The 22,209-nt window shown below is 40.0% G+C and overlaps 2 protein-coding genes across 2 annotated transcripts in view; both read right to left on the bottom strand.

The window, feature by feature from the left end:
* The window catches only part of XKR4 (XK related 4), a 417,256-nt gene that overhangs the window by 112,618 nt on the left and 282,429 nt on the right, over positions 1 to 22,209 (bottom strand). The gene's annotated exons all lie outside the window — the stretch shown is intronic.
* On the bottom strand, positions 11,216 to 13,071 carry LOC118014830 (26S proteasome non-ATPase regulatory subunit 12-like). The gene is given in 3 exon segments (XM_035011166.1): positions 11,216 to 11,619; positions 11,667 to 11,835; positions 11,838 to 13,071. Coding segments are annotated over 3 exon segments (1,368 nt in total). The 5' UTR covers positions 12,643 to 13,071; the 3' UTR covers positions 11,216 to 11,225.

The following is a 22,209-nucleotide window of genomic DNA, read 5'->3' as shown; positions in this document are numbered from 1 at the left end:
GTGGTGCCTGCTGTCTCACCTCATGACTTATAAAGGTTCATATTTTCACAGCAAAAATTAAAAGCAGCACTTTGTAGTAAATGCCTCTCATCATTTTGAATGCAAGGGGCAGAAATTGTTATTTGGAGGTTGGGTCTTATGGCTGGGTCAATCTGGTATGGGTGGACCCGTGCATGGTCTCTCACGGTGTGGGACCCCACTTTCTAAGAAGCACAGCTTTCTTAGAGTACCATGAGTACCATGTTACTCTTTCGGGCCCACATCAGCAAATGAGAAATCATCTCCTCCTTAGAGGAAGCCTTAACCTTGAGATCCTTAAGGCAAGGTTTCTAAGACCTATATGCACAATAGTTCATGGTCTAAGTGACAGGCTTGCTTTGGTGAAGGGAGTTCCAGAGCAACACAGCCAGGGGAGCTTCATAGGGTAGACCCAACCTCCACTCCCCACGCAGAAAGGTGTGCCGGAGTACAGTGATTCTTAAAGCATGGTCCGGAGACCCCTTGGGGCCCTGATGCCCTTCCAGGAGGTCTTTGAGGTTAAAAGCTGTTTTCAAAATAACACTAAGACATTTTCCATTCTTCTCATGAGTTATCCAGTGGAGTTTTCTAGAGGCTACGTGGTGATACTGCAACAGATTGAATACAGAAGGTGTAAGAATCTATTAGCCAGACATCTAAGAGATTTGCAAACATGTAAAACAATGTCATCTCCATTAGCTTTTTTGTTTTAAATCCTAATGTCATGTTTCATGAGATAGACTATTTTTGTCAACATGTAATACTAATTTAATTATTGTTCATTATTAATTAATGCATGTACATTTAAAAATTGTTCTCAATTTTAATTTCTAAAATTATATATATATCCCACAGACAAAGACCTTTTGGGTTTCCTCAGTAATGTTAGAGAGTATAAAGTGGTCCCGATAACAAAAAGCCTGCTCACTCTGTGCTTTGGGATACCAGATGGTAGGAGATGGACCATTTCACTCGCAAAGGGAGCCGCCCTCAGGATGGCCACAATAAATGCCAGCTCAGCTGGTATATCCTCTCAGCTGCAGGTGGATCAAGTGGAGCGCAAAGCATCTAATGGACGCCTACAATAGGTGGGGAGTAGAGCATCCATGACGCTTCCCGCGTCTCTGCAGGTGGCCCCTGGTCCTCAGCTGCTCATGCAGATCCTGTGCTTTCCTGGGGCAGATACCAGGCACGGATCTAATCAAGTGCCTACCTGCATGGAAAGGCACAGTAGCCGTGAGCCCACGGGTTGGGAGCTCGGTGTGTGAGGCTGGGTTGCTGCATCACCCACTGTGTCCTCCGCTGTCTGCCTTTAAGACTGTTCTCCAAGTCTTTCTCTGGGCGATTCCACATGGTGCTCAGGCCTTCACCAGTCACCTTGGAGAGAGGGTCTCACAAGACCCTCACAAAATAGCTCAGCACATAGGCAGGCAACCTTGGGAACACAATGTTGAATGGGAAATGCAAGGCATGATTACTCCAGGTTTAGAAAGCAATATGCGAATACATCCAAGTTCTATTTCGTTCAGGAAACCATAGCTTACCCAGCTTGCAGAACTCTGGATCTTTTGCTTCACTGGTGGAAAGGAAACTTCTCCGGATTTGGATAGACCATGGATTTGGAAGCGTGGGGAGAATCTGACTTGGCTGTGGATCCTCATCTGTGTTACTGTTGTCCCTCTGCTTCAACCCTGCTCTGACCCCCAGGAACATCCAGCAGGGCTGCTTCCTTTGGCCTTGTTTCATGACCTCAAAGAGAAAATGACCCCACAGGGACTGTGTGTGCCTCATGGTCCCTGTATCATTAAGGTGACATTTCTCCAAGTGTGGTTTAGTGATCTACCTCAGATAAGCTGCATCAGAATGATCATGGTGGGGAGGTGTATTTACAAGGCCCTATGATGGTTTTTAGATTACCCAAATTTAAGAATCATTGCATAATAATATTATATATTTTCATATTGTGACCTTGATTTAGAAGAAGTTTTTTTTTTTTTTTTGATTTAGAAGAAGTTTTAAGAGCACACTTTCATGAGCCTATGGCTGGGGTCTCATTTGGGTGTTTTCACAGGAGATTCCAGAGAAGTGTAAAGCTGATAACTGGGATTAGGGAGAAATTAAAGGTTTTGGGGGTGCATTGAGTTGAAACTCAGTTATGAATAGGATATCAGAAACTGGAATTGGGGAAGTGTGGGAAATCTAGGTCTGAACTAGATTTCTTTTTCTTTTCTTTTCTTTTCTTTCTTTCTTTCTTTTTTTTTTTTTTACCATTTCTTAAAGAAATGATATCAGGCCAGTCATTTCTACGGGATGGGAAGCAAGATGCCAGTGGCTGAATCTAAGGAGTGGGATGAAAATTTGAGGCAGCCTGTCACGGGCTAGAGAATTCAGGTCTAGGAAAGTTCTTTGCTGCTCCTGTTGGTTCCTTCAGGATCTGAAACCTGTAATTTGGAAAGCTGACCTATGGGTTGGCTGTATTCTCTGAAATTATTTCCTCTTCACTTTCTTTCAGTGTTTATAGGTGTTTGAGACTTCCAGCCTATCTGAACTGTGCCAAGGACAAAGGTACAGATGAAGTCTTAACTGTCCCCAAGTGTGAGTTTTTATGAGAGCCTAGCATATGCTTGGTAGGTGTGGGACAATGGGAAAACCCAACAGGGTAGGAGTAAACTGGAGACACCAAACCTCTTTGATGTCCCCCTCCCAGAGCCCTGTGTGTGCTGGGCTGCTCCTGTCTTGGCAGGTTTGTGCTTTATATCCTTACAGCCTCGCCATGGCTCCTTAGGCTTCTCCCTCTGTCTTCTGTTCTTGTGTTCACTCTGCTTTCCCAGCCCTCTGCCCAGGAAGATGGACCCGTGGCTGTCAACCAGTCAAGCTCCCTGCTCCCAGGTAGATTGACAGGAAAGAGCACCCATGTTAGACAACAGTGTGAACAATTTCCTTCTCAAGGACAACTGGGATTACATATTTGGATTCCTGTCTGTGCCCTGATTCTAAGATCTCAAGGTCTTAAGTGCATTTCTACATATTTTAAGGGTGGGCGTGGGAATAAGAACATGCATTTTCAAATGACAGACAGAAATAGCAAGAGAGGTTTAATAAAATCAGGTAAAAATCAAGACTACAGGGCCTATTCTGTTCACAGAGTGAACCTGTAACGTAAGAGCTATCATTGGGAAGAAGTTAACTCGCAAACCTATTGTTTAGCTACTGACTTTTTCCAGAAAAAGTGGCTATAAATGCTATTTGTACTTTAGGCTGAATCGTATCTTTTTCCTTTTAGTTCTTTCTGCCTCCTTCCATGTCAGACATCCATCTTCCATACACATGGACAATAATGGGTGTAGAAAATGCTAGGCCTTGAAAGTCTGAAGTGGCTATGCCAGAGAGTCCTGTTAGGATACATGTTGTGGGAAGTCCAAGTTCACTACTATGAAGTCAGGGACACAAAACAGACTCCAATTCTACTCTGAATAAATCTCTTTCCTTGAGGTAAACCAAGACAACAAACCAGTAACTTACCAATTCTAGAAAACCTTTGTTGGTCATAGAAAAAGGAATGGGAAATATAGTGCTTTTTTGTACTAAAGTATTGCCATGATGCATAATAAAATTTTAAATTTATTGTGAAACTCAAAGGTGCATGAACTTTTATTGAAAAGAGTTACTTTTTCTATTAAGCCTCAAATACACCAAAACATTATTTTTTTCAGATCATAATATTTGAAGGCAACAAGAAGCTTTAAGACTCTCTCATGAAAGGGTCGCCCTGGCTGCCCTTCAGTGAATTTTCCAACAAGTTTAACTTGGCCTTAAAATTTTAAATATAAATGTCTTCAGGTTGCCAACAAACCCTATTTCCTTACCACCTTGTCTTTTCACTCATTTCTAGTTTCTTGTCTCCTCTTGATGGTTATATGATGCTAGGTATTTTTCCCAGTGTCTTCATTTGAAAGATGAAGCCCAGAGTGGTTTGCCTATAGCCCTAGAGAGTCCTCATATCCAAGCAAAGATTACACCCCATCCTCCACCACTTCCACTGTATGTTCTTTCATCACGATGCCAACTTGCTTTAATTTGTTTAATCCAAACAACAAAGAACAAAGGTTTTCTGATGCATTTTTACACAGCATGCCATTTCGGACTGATACAGAAATTTACAAAGACTTAAAATGACATCTGTGGAAAGACGGTGCTGGACCAAATCTAAACAATCTCTAAAAAGGGAGCTTCCTGCCACGGATCAGCTTTCACTTGCTCCCTAATCTGGCCAAGTAGGGGCAGGGAGAAGAACGTGGTGGCCAGTGGAAGTCATTGTCACCTTCCTTTCTGCAGCAGCTCTGGTGTGGGGTGGCTGGCCCAGTTTCTAGGGGGGGGGGGGGGTCAGCATCACTCCTGGGCTTGAGAAAGGGGTATGTGTGTGAATGCGCACGCATGTGTGTGTAGTGGGGTGGAATGGCAGGAAGGAGTCTCCAGAGATGAGAAGAAAATAGTGTTTCATTAATGGCACAGCCCTGAGAATGGCAAAGTCACAGCCCACTAACCACAGTATTGATCATGCTCTCCCTGGCCAGTCCATCAGCTACCTCTTACTTTCAGGTCACAGGTTTCCAAACCCAAGCTAACCCCCCCACAGAGAGAGATGCTTATTTTAGCGTCCGCGTACTGCTCAGAGATGGGAGCTGACAGCATTTTGAATGCAGCCATGTGAAGGGCTCTGGCTTTTCCACGGAGATGACCCAGTAGAGCCAAGAATTACTGTGGCAAGAGAAAGTTTAAGTGTGACCTGCGTTATTTACAGACATGCAGTGCCTGGCAGAGTTTAAGTGAACGTCCACACAATTCACTTCCTAAAAATGTTTCCTTTGTAATTAAGAAGATAACTGAAGCACAAAGTTACTTTTGTTCTGAGTTATCTAGAATATAGCCTTGTTTCTTATTTTGTATGTACAGACCCAGAATTAGGTGAACCAATCATAGAGAAATGATGGGGAAATACCGTCAAAAAGACAGAATTTGAAAATTAACCTACATTTCCTTTATCTCATACTGTTTTGTGGCTGGCAATACGCAAACTACTCCCTACTGAAAATAAAAGGTAACAATAGTAATTGTCAGATGGTGGAAAATATATTCAAAGAGACTTCTTAGTAGTTTTATGCTCCACTTAAAAATGACATGAGTACAACTCAGCCCACTGTAACAGCTGGAAAATCCAAAGTAAATACACATCAATTCTTTAAAGCAGAAGTATAGTTATTGAAGTACAGTTAAACTTCACTAATTTATTTCAAAAAGCCATGGCTGGAAAGGGGATGTGAACACACACATGTGCTTTCAGGATATAGTCCTTGTTAAAAAAATTAACAAAACAGGTTCAGTTTTGCTTTTGGTCGCCACCCTAAAGTCAATATCCAGGAGTGAGGAGTGAAGATGCACCAGGGGCGGATGCTGGCCTTACGGATGACCGTAAAGCAGGTGAAACCTTTCTCCAGGCCCATCGCCTGTGCTGTTCTTGTTCTCTCCTCCCTGGGGCTCTGGTGACATTACTCTCTTTCCTTTGGCCAGCTGAGGCTCTCAGACTGACCCCCAATTGCCCCAAATTTTCCACAACATTGATTTCATCCCTTGCAAGAGACCTGCCCCCTGCCCTTTATCCCAACAAAATTTTTGCAAGATATCTGCTTTGCCCAAGTGATAAACCAGTGAAAATGAGGTATAGATTTGCTGCTGTGGATTTTCTCCAGCCAAGCAGCACATGCATTTCAAAAGAGGCCTTGAATCCTTTAAGAATTGAGTAATATAAAAATGGTCAGCACTCTATCAGGGTCAGGGGGAAAATATTTTGTGAAGGTCAGTTTTCTCCACTGTCCCTTAAGTCACATTCTTACAGTGCTGCATGCTTTCTGCAAAAACCTGAGGTAGGAAGGATTGATCTGAATATACTGTTTACAAACTATCCTGACTGGGTCTTTGTCCTCATCTCCTGCTTCTCCAGCAAAAAGTGACTACCTTGGAGCACTAAGGGCCAGGCCACGCTTCCCTCCAAAACCTGCCCTGGATTCCCATTGGCTACTAAATGAGTTCCAAACTCCTGTTCTATCCTTCCAGATGTGCTCATTCTAGAAGACGGAGCCTGTCCTGCTTTCCTGGCCTCTTGATTGATTGCACCCTGGCACAAATCCCATGATCTCATGGTATCCCGCTATGGATTTCTCAAACACCTGAACTTTTCTACTTCATGGTCACACCCTTCCTTGGCCTGGAGCCTCTCCCTGTCTATTCTCTTCGTGATCTACCACATTCATATTTGCAGATTTAGCTCACCTACTCCTTCCTCCATGGAAGTAGAACATGAGCCCTTATGTGCCCAATGGGAGCTCCCATTCATCTATCACACTGTTCCTTGGTGGTACTCCATGGAAAGAGATGCTTATAACTGAGAAACTTTCTCAATGATTCCTAACTTTCCTTTCCTTGCCCTCAGATCACCTCATAAAGCTCCTCAGGCGATGTGATACCTCCCTGAGCTGGAGAGGCTGCACGCCTCAGCTTTGATTTCCCCGGGAGGGCTCATCAGCCCAGTACTCGTTATCCAACACATCATAACTACACCACTTCATAGGGCAGTAAAATATTACTAATAAATTGACCAATTATACAATTAGCTCCCCTTAATCATGCCTCCCTGGTTAATCCTAGCATCTCTTTTGGTGGAATCTCTCGGTCAGTCTTGCTGATATTTGGATGGCAAAATCCAAAAATGATTATGAAGTGAAGGTGAAAAGCTAGGGAGTTTCATGATGAAGGGTGATGCAGCGGATGCTGGGGAATTCTGAATCACAGGCAAGATAAACGCGTGTCAGCAAATGAAGACTAGGTAATTGAGGAATAGCAAATCAAAAATGATAATTAATGACATGATAGGTGTTTCTAGAGAGAATAATTTGAAGAGAACTGATTAAGAGATGCTTAAGGGAAAGCTGGTGGAACCTGTGTGTTCTTATAACTCTCTTTATGATCCCGCTATGAAAGTCAAACAGGAAGTGAAAGGTATTATGTCATGCTGTTATGTAATTTGTTTGGTAAGATTATGCCCACACCCTCCAGCACCACGTGTAACTTTGTTCTATGAATCCGTGCATGGTGTAAATGTAAACTATGTCTTGTTAAAATAAAATGAAACAAATTTATTTTCATGATGTTTGGTTTTATTTTGTAAGATGAAGACTTAATATTTTATTTTATTCTTTTAAAGATTTTATTTGTTTATTTGACTTAGAGAGAGAGAGCGCATGCACAGAGAAGCAGGCAGAGGGAGAGGGAGAAGCAGGCTGCCTGTAGAGCAGAGAGCCTGATGTGGGGCTCGATTCCAGGACCCTGAGATCATGACCTGAGCTGAAGGCAGACACTTAACCGACTGAGCTACCCAGGTGCCCCAAGACTTAATGTTTTAGATCTTTATCTTTTCTAGGAAGTTTTGGCCCTTATTTATGAGAGCTATTTGAATTTGTCCTTTTCTGGTATCAGTTTTCTTCAAATAGTTAAGCACCTCCTATAGTTACTTGGCAGGAAACATCTTGCCGGCATGAACCCTGTCTTCATACTTATATTTACAGTATGCAGTCCATATTAAAGGGAGACTGAATGAAGGGGAAGCTAGTTAAAATGAATAGTGAATGTAAAAGTTAGGTTGGTTTTCTTTGCTTGGAAGGGTGCTGAGAATGGGATTCTCTTAGGCTTAAGAAAAGAAGCCTTGGCTTCCATAACCTTGGCTACCAAATAAAGAAAAGGACACTTTTTTAATGTCTATTTCTTACATTTGTTGTATGTTACCAGTTAAAATTCCTCATAGTCAGCAGCTCCTGGGTGGCTCAGTCGGTTGAGCATCCAACTCTTGGTTTTGGTTCAGGTCATGATCTTAGGGTCATGAGATTTAGCCTACATTGGACTCTGCACGCAGCAGGGAGTCTGCTGGAGATTCTCTCTCTCCTTCTCCCTCTGCCCTTCCCCCGACTCGTGCACATGCACGACCGTCCACGCATGCAAGCTCTTTCTCTCTCTCTCTAAAAATAAATAAATAAATCTTAAATAAAATAATTCTTCATGGTCAGGATCTGTGTTGTGTTCTGAATATTTGTGTTCCTGCTAAATCCATATGTTGAAAACCTAATGCTCTATGTGATGGTATTAGCTTAAGGTAGGGCCTTTGGGAGGTACTTAGGTCATGAGGGTGGAGCCCTCATGAATGGGATTATTGCCTTATAAGAAAGGCTCCAGAGAGCTCACTAGGCTCTTCTATCATGTGAGAACACAGCCAGAATGGGCTGGCTATGAATCAGGAAGGGGACCCTCACCAGAGAATGTGACCATGCCTGTGCCTTGATCTTGAACTTCCAGCCTCTAAAACTGTGAGAAATAAGTTTCTGTTGTCTATAAGCTACCCATTCTGTGGTATTTTGTCACAGCAGACCAAAGGGACTAAGACAGTCTACTTTGTTTTAATCTTCACTGTGCCAGCAATGCATTATTCTGTATGCAGGACAGAAGATGCTCGAGGCGGTGACTAACTTGCTTGGGCAAAAGGGAATTACTCAGGTAGGCTCATGGGCACAATCTCAAGATTTGAGAAAGGACAGAGAATTCTAGTTCTTATTTATTTACTTGGGAAAAGGAGGTATCTACATTTTATGGTTGGTGCATTAGGATAGCTCAATCTCTTTGAAAGGAATGTTTGTTTCTCATTACCAACCCAACTTCTATGCTTTGGATTTTTACCTGAAACTAGTAGCCAGCTTGAAGACTTCCAACCACGACTTCATTGCCAGGTGTAGGTGTTCTCTATAACTGGGCTGATTATTGCACATAGCCAAATGGGCCGAATTGCTCCAAGGTTTATATGCACCATAAAATAAGATGTTTTCTTAGTATTTTACTAGGGAAAAATTCAAAAAAAACCAAAGTGGAAAGACTAGTATAGTGTCTACATATTCATCACATAGCTTCAACTATTCTTAATACTTTGCCACATTTGCTTCCTGTTACCCTCCCTTCCTTTCTTTTCTTTCTTCCTTAAGAAGTGTATTCTATTCATTTATCATTCCATCCTCACTTCCGAAAAAATCAAGATCAGTTATGCTTTAGAAAACCCATGTTTTAGAATTTTCTGCCTGATTCCTTGTAATGTTATTTACCTTGATTACAGTTTTGCTCTTTTCTGGAGAGGAGGTGTCAATGTGTCCTTCATATTTCATCATTTTATGAGACGCACAATGTCTGTTGTCCTGCTTTCCTTGATGCTAAGACAGTCTGATCTCTACATTATGAAATTTCCCATCTTCATCAAATGGCTTCATCCTTAATGATCTTTACTGAACCTATTTTCTTTGGTTTCAAAATGATGATTTTTCTTTTTTCTTTTAAAGTATTTTCTTTACTTATTTGCCAGAGAGAGATAGAGAGAGACGAGAGAGAGAGAGCACAAGCAGGAGGAGTGGCAGGCTCCCCGCTGAGCAAGGAGCCTGATGCGAGATTATCCTAGGACCCTGGGATCATGACCTGAGCTGAAGGCAGATGCTTAACCAACTGAGCCACCCAGGCATCCCTCAAAATGATGATTTTTCTAATTTTATCATTCTTTTCAGATTTATTAACTAAGATTCTTTTCGAACAAAACTTTTCCTTTATCAGCTGGGGCCACTTGATTACCCTGAAATGCAATTCTTACAGGAAAGGCAAGATAAACACTCAATTCTTTATTTTTTATTGCCAACTTTTAGTGTAAGAAGTTGGTGTCCTAGTTATTTACCAGGTGTTTAATATGGTTTTTCTCTCCTTTGGGCTTCTTCTCTTTTATTTGTGACTATCAAGTCAAACATTTAAAAATATATGTTAATGCATTTCAATTACATTCATTATTATTTTAATTAAAATTGTCTTATCTTTTGTCAATGGAAGCCCCTTCATGTTGGATTTGGTTTCCATTTAATATGACCTGAGATTCCTTGGTAACTTCTTTCCCTTCTGGGACAACAGGATACTCCAGGCTCATCTTGCATATTTCCACCTGGACTGGAATCGGCCATCTCTCCAAGGAATTCCCTTTGGTAAGAAATGATATTTAGACTTGACAGTCAGGGCTTTTGGTATGTTAACTGCACTTGGGTTTTTATTTATCTTATTCTTTTTTAGAGAACATATATGTGAAGCATACATTTTTGAAAGATGTCATGAGCTCATACTGATCTGTCAAGTAACATGCTTTTTACTTATCTTCTTTCATTTTATATTTATAACTCTTTTCTTTTACACTTGATAGTCTTGCTTCTTGACAGCATTAATGTAATTATGTTTTCATCATTCTGCACCCTCTATAAGATAGTTTCAAAAGGACTGGTAATAACAGGACAACTACAGATTTGACTATTAATGTTTCAGATTTCTTTGCAGTTCTACTTTTCTGTAGACTATGTTCCAGTAAGTGTAGCCAAAATACTGTTCTAAAGACATTTGAAATAAATCTTTTCCTTTGTAGTTGTTATTAACTTGGCCTATGGATAGATTCATTCATATACTTATTTTTATTTTTTTTAGGTATTTTTGTTATTTTATGATATATTATTTTCAAAGTCAAATCTCTATCACAAAGTACATGTACAAATCACACATACTTTTCAAATTTTATAGTTTCTAACAATATATCCTGGAAATTACTCCAATTAGAACATAGTTTAATTTTTCCTCTTATTTTATTTTTTTAGCTTTACAACAGAATTCCTTTTATTTAAAAAATACTTAAATCACTATCCCACAAAATGTTCAGAAACACAGGTAACTATAGAAAGTCAATGTGCATATACTGCTTTTATTATTATAATTATGGTTGTTAGCTGAATGAGAACAAATAATAGCTAAAAAGTTTCATATGATAGAAAAACACATTTGGGTAAGTTATGACACAATTTTTTGAGTACGTAGACAATAGAAATGTATTTTTTTTTCACCAATTGCAAATGCAAAGTTAATGATAAAATCAGGGAGCTGAAAGGTCAAAAGGGGCCTTAAACATATTCACTATCTTTTAAATTTTAGACAAAGGAGCTGAGAATGTAGAAAAAAAACAACAACATTTACACCATAGCAGTCTTTTTTTTTTTATGACTTCCAATTTTAACTCTTTTCTAAAAACACTAGGGGTGTTGAGACCCCTATTGTAGATTATGTATCATCTCCTCTTTGGCTATGAGGTGTGTAGTTTTGTTAACGAGAGACATCAGTGAGTTCAGTTTCTGAGACCAGTCATTTAATAAATTATTTGGATCCTTGGGTCTCTGGAAGTCGATAATTCCTGCCAACCTGTCTACTTTAGCAAAGATGGTCTTGTTAACTACTAGATTAGAAAGAAAAGCTTCTGACTCATCAACAGACAGATTGAGAAGCTGAGCCATCCTCTTCATTGTTATCCTCGTATAATACTTGGTCATTACTCTAATATTATGTCCAACAACTCTGTACTTCAAGTCTTTCCACCTTCTTTCACCTTCTTCTGTAGAACCAAAAACATCAGTTGCCGGACTCTCAAGAGACACTTTTCTTTTTTTTGTTTTGTTTTGTTTTGTTTTTTTCAAGAGACCCTTTTCTTATGGAATATTCCATAGTCTTCAACAAGTGTGGACCAACGCATCAGCTCCATTGTGGTAAAAAGCTTTAAAAGATCCTTGTATTTAGGAATTTCTTCTAACTTCTTGTCACCACTTATTCGGTGAACCAAATCTGACTGTTCGTTGTCAAAAGGAGCCAAAATCACATAGAGGATAAACTTTTCAGAGCCTGTCGCCACTTTTCGTTTTCTGCCTGTATAGAGGGAGTACCATATATTGCTCTGTAGTGCTTACAAATAGACAGATAAGATCCCTCATGTTGATCCAGCTGAATCATTAAGTTATAATATTTCAATTTTAATTTCTCTGTATTTTCTTCCTGGTAAAACTTGGTGTTAATTTTCTTGCTGATGATTTGTGTACAAATGTAATCCTTCACAGCTAGGCAGAGCCTCATTTGCTCCAAGATAAACTCCACTCTCTCCTTCTTTTCCATTGACCGGTTGGTTTCCACCTGTAACTCCTGTAAAATGGAGGTGGCCTCTTTCACATCACCATTTTGCTCTTTTATAGTTGATAATGTTTCAGTCAGCCAAGCACGCTCAATTTCAACATAAATCTTTTCTTCTGTAACCATTCGTAGAGTATCAATTAATTGAAGTTTGACTGGAAGGTCTGTGATTTCCTCAACGTGAGTACAGCACTGTTGAACCATTTTTGCAACAGCTTGTTTTAACTGACTCCGTCTTTTTGACAAAAGAATAATATTTTCATTAAGTAAATCCCATTCTTTAGCCTCATAGCACATCTTCACTACTGCAACTAAGATGCGGGATGTAGACACCATATCAGAAGCAGTGTGGGTCTGTTTCTCCAAAGAGAGAAGGGTTTCAATGACTTTTTGAAGTCTTCCTTCCTTTGCCAACTTCTCGCACTCGGGCAGTCGCTGATCCACCATGGCGCTGTAGTCCACCTCCATCCTGACGATGCGCCCATCAGCCCGCTCTGAGCCGCGGTCCACCATGGTCCCTGCCTGAACGTCCCTTGATATCCCCCTGCTTCGGCCCTTCCTCTTTTATTTTTAAAGCTGAATTATGCTCCATCGTGTAGCTATATCCTAATATATTCAACCAGTCCCTTACTGATGGACATTGGGCTGATTCTAATATTTGTTACTATAAGTAAATGTATAATGAATAAGTTTCCTAAATATTGCTTCATATTTTGGAGGTGCCTCTTCAGGGTAGATTCCAGGAAATGGGGTTTCTGGGTCAAGGAAAAAATGCAAGGATAAATTTGTTGGCTATTAAGTCCCACCCTATAGAGTTTTTCACCTACCATCCACACCTGAGGGCTCCTGTTTCTCCACAGCCTCCCCAACAAAGAATGTCATCAAACATTTAGATTTTTGTCAATGTTCTAGGAAAAAAATGCTACCTCAGTGTGCTTTCTCTTATTGTAAGGGAGGCAAACCATTTTTTCATGTTCATATGCCAACAAAGAATGTGGTCAACTTTGGGGTTTTTTAGAATAAAACACCTAATCAAACTTACCATGTAACCTGCCAATTTGAAAACTTCAATTTATTTTTAGGTTTAAAAACTTGGTAGCAAGAAAAGGAAAAGATGAGAATGAATTCCAAGTTCCTTTTTTCTATAATTATATTGGGGGTGCTCCCTCAGATAATTAAATCTCTCAGTGTACCTGACAATGCACAAGGAAGAAACTCATTGTCATGGTCACCACAATGCCCTAGGGAAGCAGCCAGCAGCTCCAGATGGCTTAGGGCCAAAATTTGGGGTATGCAGAACAGCAGCAGGGAGAAAACAAAACAAACATTTTGCAAATCAATACATGAGAAAGTGATTCAAACACTAAGCCCTGGTGCACAGCTCTGAGCTTTAGTGAAACAGGATTCTAGTCCCCATCCGCACAGTCTAAACTGATTCCAATACGGATTCTAATGGAAAGAGAAAGTTCCAAAGACTCCATTTTATAGATGTTTACAACATCAGAATCTCTGTGTTAGAAGAAAAATATCATTTGGTGTGAACTCTAACATGTTGAAGGAACAAAAATGCAGCGCTTCCTTTGTGAAGAATCCTTGTCAGAAACCTCTAATGGAAGAGCAAATGATTGAGGGAAAAGATTAATTTCTTTTTGATATTAAAATTATATTTATTATCAAGGCTTTAGATGACTAATCATAAACTTTAGATTGAAATTGACAAATGATATCCTAACCTAACTCCTTCAGTTTTTTGGTGTGATTCACAAAAACATCACTAGAAACCTAAGGCCAAGAAGTTAACCAGAGGAAGAAAGAGATTTTTTTTTGTTGTTTTTAAATATACCTCTGCCAGAAGCCTCCACACGCTCACAAATGAGTTGTTAAATTTATCTCTTGACCTATAGGCAACCTTACTGGAAATTGAGATAACCACAGGCCAGTTTCCATTTGTCAAAATTTGGTTCTTTCCCTGGTGATCAAGGGTCACTTCAGAGGCCTTGTACAACTTCCACATAACAATTAGAACATAGAAACCAGCCCTTGGCAGGGACTTTGACTGTGAGCCTTGTGTCAGACAGAGACTAAGAGAAATATTAAATGTATGGGCTCTAGCAGGCATTAGGAACCCGAGGACACATTTCCAAGTGACTGGAAAATGCAATAACCAAGCAGAGATGAGAGTGGGTTGCCAGGGACTTAAAAATAGGCTTACAACCTCACTTTATTTCCACAGATATTTAATAAGCACCGGGACTAGAAGAGCCTGGCAAAGTAGAGGCACTCAGTAAATATTTGTTAAATGAGTAAATGGCTGTGACATCCTGGAGTAGACTTTACAGGAGATGAAATCTAGCTCTGACTTTATTTTTCTCATATGTGTGCCATATTCATGTGCCTTCTTTATTAATTGCCAGTTGACTTATTTCACCTTTCCTTGAAATTTCATATTAAAATGCACTTCTTCCAATACATTTTCCGATGGATTCCATGAAACAGACAGTATCCATTAGCCACTATGTAGTCTTCATCTTATATTGCTCTTTATTTTAAAGAGTCAATTTTATAATAATCTAGGGTCTTCTAAACATATAAGTTCTGGTTGTTTACTGGTGACTTGGAAAGACGCACTAACACAAGAAATCATTTTCCATCGGTATGGAGATGGTAGTATTAGTTTGCTGGGGCTGCCATAACAATACCATAAACGGAGTAGCTTAAACAACAGAAATTATTGCTTCTCAGTTTTGGAAGTTACAAATTGGAAATTAAGATGTTTTCAAGGTCACGTTTCCTCTGAGCTACCAGGGAAGGTTCTGTTCCAGCCCTCTCTCCTAGCTTCTGGTAGTTCCTTGGCTTGTGGCAGGATAATTTCAACCTTCATGTAATGTTCTCCCTGTGTGTGTGTCTGGTCCAAGTTTCCTCTTTTTAAAAAGTAGACCAGTCACATCAGTATGGGGCCCATACTGACCTCATCTGAACTGATTACATCTGCAACAATCCCATTTTTTCAACCAAGTTCACTGTCTGAGGTACAGGTGGGTGGTTAGAACTTCAATCTACATATTTTTGGCTGTCACAAGTCAACTCGTAACAGAGATCTTAGTGGTGAGATCCTCAATGGAAATTAATGAATTGCTATTAAATGCATGAGTACAATCTTAGGCTGATAGAGCTTAATGTGGGATTTATAGAACCCATTATCCTCTCTCATCATCTTGTAAGGTGGACATGGCTGAGGAAGCCTGTCAATATGGGAAATTTAAGAGTTAAAAATTGTTCTTTTTTTCTTATTTCAGAAGAAGGCTTTTGAGAGTGTGCCAATAAGAATAAAAGCTGTATCTTGGCCTAAAGAAAATTATCTTATTGGGATGACAGAACACATGATTAGAGTTTATGAAGCAATGTATGGTTAAGTGATACTCTTCTGATCTGACAGTAAAAAGGATAGATGTTAGATTGCCATGATTATAAAAATTTAAAAGGAGCTATTGACCTCCTAGATGACAAGCTTCAGAGCTGGATAGACCCTCTCTCTCTAGTAAAACCACCTTTTAACTGCTAAAAATTATTAAACAAGACAAAACAAATAAGAAAACCTCTTAAAGTCTCTGAAAATTGTTTGGAGGGACTGTATCAAATGGAAAAGCATCTATTTAAGAAAATCTACTAAATCTCTGTAAGAACAGCACGGCACTGTGTTATTGAACCATGAGCTGCTCACATTCATTCCTGCCTTGCCCCAGCTCGGTGTGGCAGAAGCTCTATTCTAGGTGGTATGGCTAAGAAGAGGGGGCTCCCTCTCCTTCTGCCTTGCAGGCTAGGTGTAGAGTTTTGCCACAGAAGGGGCATGTTACTGATATCCCTCATCACCCCACCTTCCAGCTTTGTACTGCAGAAGCTCTAGTCCATGTGGATACAGCCAAGCGGACAGGTCTCCCTTCCCCCACTGATTCCACACCTGTAGAGTCAAAGTTCTAATCCAGACAGAGCTGGCTGAGAATGCTGGGCTCTGGGCTCTCTCCCCTCCCCAGGCTCACTCATAGGCCAGAAGATCCATGCTGGGAGGGACAAGCTGAGAAGACAAGGTACCACCCCTACCCAGAGCCCCAATAATACCACCAGGGTAGCCTTCTGAGAGAAGTGGGTTGCTGATGCCAGCCCCAGCTTTGGTACAAAGGCAATATGGCTCTCCTGGGGGGTGGGGGGGCAGGCATGAAGAGCAGAAAACTCCAGTGTGTCTGTGTAAAGGGGACTGACTTTACCAGGAACATAACATCGGGAAGTTCTTGACTAAGGGCATTGTCAAAAATAGTGGAGATCTTGGTGGTGAGCAGTTAAGAAGGGGAGCCATGGTACTTATAGCAAGAGTGAAATGGTAGGTCAGCTAGAAGTTAAACAGAGAGAACCAAGGAAATAGACTGCTGAGAAGAGCCCTCTTGTGTTGGCAGTGCCCTGCCCCTAAAAACGGGGTACAACTGAATAGGATCAGATATGGGGCAATCTATGCCACAGGGTGTGGTCAAAAACAATAGAGTACTCTGCTAGTAATTAGTGGAGGCTAACGGCCAGTCTTCATACCAAGAGGGGCAGACCAGCCAGAAGCCTAATAGGGAGATCAGAGAAAGAGACCCAGAAAACCCCACTAAAGCCACTCTGAATTTGCCAAATTAAGACCAAGATTTGAAGTCTCTGACCTGACATGGTACTTTATGCAGTATATAATGCTGGCAATAAGATATTTGCTATGTGGTATATGTTAGATCTGAATTTTTTTGGAGGGAGGAACTGGGATATACAATATATGTTATAATGAAATTTCTTCCTAGGAAAGAATTGAAAACCAAATGTGTTAGAAAAAAGAACCCTATCGATTCAAAATGAGGTGCATTAATTTCAATGGCTTGTACTTGCACATCCCATTGTGAAATACGGGGATCCGGATCTTTTCCCATTTATCCAGTTGTATACCTGTTTCTTCTTTGCTACTATATACCCCCTTGACATATTAAAACCAAATTGCTATAGAGGCAACAAGAGTGGAGTTACCTTCACTTTCATTTCTGTCAGTCATGGGTAAGAAAGACTTCAGCAACACACGAAACTTCTTATTGAATCAGCAATTAGAAAAGAGCGAACACATTGAGAAGATGTCAATCTGCTTGGCCAATATTTGAATAAGTGCCTTTTCGGTTCAGCTATATCCAGACCATTAGATGGGATTTTTCGAAAAAGACTTTGTGAGGTGTGCTAATTGGCTTCTGGAGACAAGCAGCCGCGATGAAAGATCAGGGCCAGAACTCCCTTTGCAGGGACAGTCAGGCTTCCTGCATCCAGTGTGAAGGTCACGCCTGGCATGGGGCTCTCTGAGGCAGGCTCAGCGGATGCCCTACAGACTCTCAAGGAACGGTGATGCAATATATTCCCTGATCCTTGTTGGGGGTCCCTAAGGATTGGAGTTACTAAATTTGTCATCAGGAACGTTTCGGCTCACGTTGGCGATTATTTGCTCTTCCCTAGTCCTATAAAAAGGATAAGCATTTTGATGTCTTGACATTTCATTAAGCATAGGTATATTCTATTTCAGACAGTAGCCTCTCTGTTTTCAGAATCTCTATAAATAGGCTTTGAACAAAATGACTTAAAAAGAATTTTTGAATATGGTACCTATGGAATATCCAAGCAATTAATAGAAAAAAAATAAAGGCAGCACACAGAATTTGAAGGTATAAAATACACTTTTGTTCCTATCACATTTGCTACCAGTTCTTTTGGGATTCTTTTTGTTGGTACAATAGACTGTCTCTCCTCTTGGCTCTCTCCAATGGGTTAAGCACAATATGTGCATGAATGGCGTTAAGTACTCTCAAAAAGTTGACTAAAGATGAGCCCATTTTTAATTTTTTAAATTTAAATTTTATTTTTATTTATTTATTTTTAAAGATTTTATTTATTTATTTGAGAGAGAGAATGAGATAGAGAGAGAGCATGAGAGGGGAGAGGGCCAGAGGGAGAAGCAGACTTCCCTGCTGAGCAGGGAACCCAATGTGGGACTCAATCACAGGACTCCAGGATCATGACCTGAGCCGACGGCAGTCGCTTAACCAACTGAGCCACCCAGACGCCCAAGATGAGCCCATTTTTTAAACAAATATGTAGCAAAATATACACATGAAAGCTAGAATTATTTATTTTTCAAAGCAATTTGCTGAGACCACCTTTCTGTCTCCTCTCTTCTGTGATATTATTTTCCTTAGCATTCTCTGGAATTGTCTTATTTCATTCACTTCTTAGCAAATATTATTGAGTACTCATCATGTGCTAGGCACTCTGTAGAAACTACAGAGATACAAAGACTACCAAAGCATGAGTCTTGACCCCAAGAAACATAGAGCTTAGTGAGGAAGAGAAAAATAAGTTATATGCCAGTGGATGTGTGTTCTACTCATGGTCAGGTAACATCTGAACAAACTCTTAAAGGAAAAGATTTTGCCAGACTAAAATGGAAAGGGGTCAGGGTTGAGGCCTCATGAACAGTAAGTGAATATCTACATAGGCTGGAATACTAAAGCCTGTTAGTTGACCTTCAGGTAGGCTGTGTTTCTCAAGTAGGGTGTAACTGGAAATGCAGAAAGACTTGGCCAGCCAGCAAGCAGAGCTTCCGACAGAATAGCCTTCATTCAGTAATGCTTATCTCTTTCTTTGCAACCACAATTTTTGTTGACCCTAGAGCATATTGCAAATTTGAAGCATTCTTATTTATCAGATTTAATTCTGTATTTTTTATATATTCCCCAAATCACCCCTACTCTCAAAGAAAAAATATATATTATTTGTTATATTAAAGATACTCAAAAGAATTGTCACCAGTCATGATGGCAACTCTTAAAGAGGAGTCCCTGTTGTCCTTTTAGCTATGACAGTAACTCACTAAGCTCACCCATGGAATCTGTTTTGGAGGTAACAAAAATCATTTGAAATTTATATGTTGGTGTACTTGCTGGAGAATCAGACTTATTACCTTATAAACTTGTTCCATGTGGGCTGATAGATTCTTCCTGAGGCACCGTATTCACTCCCTGATATTGGCTTCGAAGGGTGTTCTTGACAGCATGTATTTATTGTCATTATGCCTAACTCGCTGTTTACTAATTTGTAGGTAAATGTCCCTGAAGTGTTGTGTCACCTCACTGTTTTCAGGGATCTTTCTCCTTCTGGCAGGATAAACTTAACTCCTTTGCTCATCCTAGCCAGTGGTTCAGTTACACAAATAAAACAAAAAATACTGAGTCCTCACCTGGATTTGCCACTTCTCATGCTGTCTTTGGACTACTATATTCTCCCTTGGTAAAAATACGTCAGCAGCTCCAATGGTAAGTTATAATGCTACTATTTCTAGAACTTTTTTTTCTGCCCCTGCAGCCATTCTCACTGTAACCATGATCTGACAAGTTGAACACAGCCAACAACAACAACAAAAACTATGAAATACCTAACACACTTGATATCTTACAATTTTTTCCCAATGTACACTCACTTTACCTCCAGAAAAGTGAAGTATTTTCTTGGAATGGTTTTGTTTGTGCCTTTTTTTGCCTGCAAGGAAGACTTGACTCCAGCCTGCTCCTCCAAACTTTTCCCACAACTTCTGATCATCAACCCACTTGTCACCACTGGGCACATAAAACAATTTGCTATTCCTGAAACATGCCCTTGTGTCCCGTCTTTGACACATGCTATTTCTTCCCCTTGAAAAGCACTGCCCTCCAGGATTACACTTGCTGCAGTCAGATTCTGAAGGTCCAAGAATGATGAGCTAATACCAAAGACGATTTGCAAGGGAGACTTGTGAATTAGGGCTAGAATTCTCGATTGAGTCCCCTCCTCACTAATTATTTATTAAAATGCAAGAGAACATGAGATGATTTATGGGTAAATATGGCTGGTGGTATAGTGGAGTGGATCCATGGGCTGACTCTGCAGCCAGATGGCCTAAATTTGAATCCTGGTTCTGCCCTTTTTCCTTCATGAGCCCTTAGATGGGTTATTTTTCCTTTCAAGTGACATTGGGATAATAAAGTACCTACTCAATCTTCTCACACTCTGGTGTAAAATTGTGATAACGTTAGATTAAAGGAAATTCATACGTTAACAATTAGAACAATTGTTCTAATTATTAGGAAGATAGGAGTCATTTCAGAAATGTTAACTATTTAATACTTACCATCGTAGCAAATGCCAAATTACCAATTCACCTAAAATATAAATTAGTCGGTCCAGAAAATAAAAACCCAAACCCCAAATTTCTGCTCTTTCAAAGCCTAAGCTGAGTGTGTCTCAGTGGCTCCCTTTACTCTGATTAAGTGACTTACTCTCCTTCTCCTTCCCTCTTCAGGCACTTAAACAGTTCCTGTGGCTCTTTGCTGTGTGCACTGAGGATCAAAAAAGGTGGCTGGGACTTCAAGTATATGAACAGAACTCTCTGTAGGTGAGAGTTTGATGAGGTAGGGCAAAGGCTGGGTGAGAGTCTGTTTGGTTTGGAGCATCGACACATTCATTTACTCACCCCACCCATGCCCTGGTCTGTGGTGTGTGCATCCACACATCTCTCTCCCCACAACTCAGACTCCCCACTGGAATATTTTGCAAATTAATGAGACCCAGTGCCTAAAATCCTGAGTGATAAAGAGATGCTAAAAAATAGCCTGTGGTAATAAATGAAACTTCCCTCCAGAATACAAGCTCATAAAGTTCGGTATGAGTTGGGCACTCAGCCAACCTTCTGTAACAAAACAATCTTTTACAAATGAATTTTCCACCTTTAGGATGCTGTACGTGTCAATGGAATCAATACCTAATTGAAACCTTCCAGAATCAAAGTTTTGACCTTCCAAATGCCCTCCCTCTCTCCTTCCTTTAATGGCTCCTCTGCAGTACTCTTGGCAACATTAAGAATCACCTGATTACCTTTATTGCAATAAACTCTAAAACAAACCACCTCAGCCATATCAGCCAAAATATATCACCCCTCAATAACTCCGTATCATATTTTATTCTGCTTCTCAAAACCTAGTAGCTGGCATTTTTTTTCTTTGGAATATATATTCACAACTCCTTTTAAAAAGTGGTTATCTGAAAATAAATGCTACCACTTTGTGTAATAGTGTCATGTTCAAAGTGATCTTGTTCCAGGTCAATGACCACATCCATTCATTACGGCATATTCCTGTTGGAATAGAGTTAAATACATGGCATACTTTGAGTTCTTCGGCTAAAATTTCAAATCTCAGCAGCAGGCAAATAATAATTGCTGTTCTTGGCCATTTAGGATGAGAAAAGTGGGCAAAGGTATCTCCAAGTATAATGTTACAAAAATTTAAAGAATTGGGGCGCCTGAGTGGCTCAGTTGGTTAAGCGGCTGCCTTCAGCTCAGGTCATGATCCCAGGGTCCTGGGATCGAGCCCCGCATCGGGCTCCGTGCTCGGCGGAGAGCCTGCTTCTCCCTCTCCCTCTGTCTGCCGCTCTGCCTACTTGTGCTCTCTCTCTATCTCTGTTAAATAAATAAATAAAAATCTTTAAAAAAAAATTTAAAGAATAACTCTTTCTTTAATAGTAGTCTTCAGAATTTGCATAATATTTAAATGTTTTTGAGGAGCTTTATCATAAAATCATAACATAACTGGAAGATAAGATACTGGTGTCTTTCTGACCCTGACTTGACTTTTCCTCTTATTCCTGCTGTTTAACTTTCTGGATCTCAGCTTCCTACTTGGAAAATGGGAATAAGAATACAGATTTTAACTGTGGAAAGAGGAAGAGACGTGATAGAAGTAGAAACACTTTGATGAAAAGATGTCATATAAATGTTTATCACTGGAACGTCTACTTAATTTGGAAATCTATTAAATATCCACAAGGAAATCATATTTAGAAATTAAGACATCTTATTATTGATTCTGAATTATTTTCTTTTGCCTTAGCAACAAAAATAAAATATTTCTCAGTTAAGGAGAAGATGCAAAGGAAAACAATTTGGAATCAGCAATAAATAACAAAATAAGAAAGCTGAGATCTGAAATATAT

The sequence above is a fragment of the Mirounga leonina genome, unplaced genomic scaffold, assembly GCF_011800145.1.
Source record: "Mirounga leonina isolate KUSES-001 unplaced genomic scaffold, KU_Mleo_1.0 Mir_165, whole genome shotgun sequence".
NCBI lineage: Eukaryota > Metazoa > Chordata > Mammalia > Carnivora > Phocidae > Mirounga > Mirounga leonina.
The sequence above is the reverse complement of the archived record's forward strand: the minus strand, read 5'-3'. Positions and strand labels throughout refer to the sequence as shown.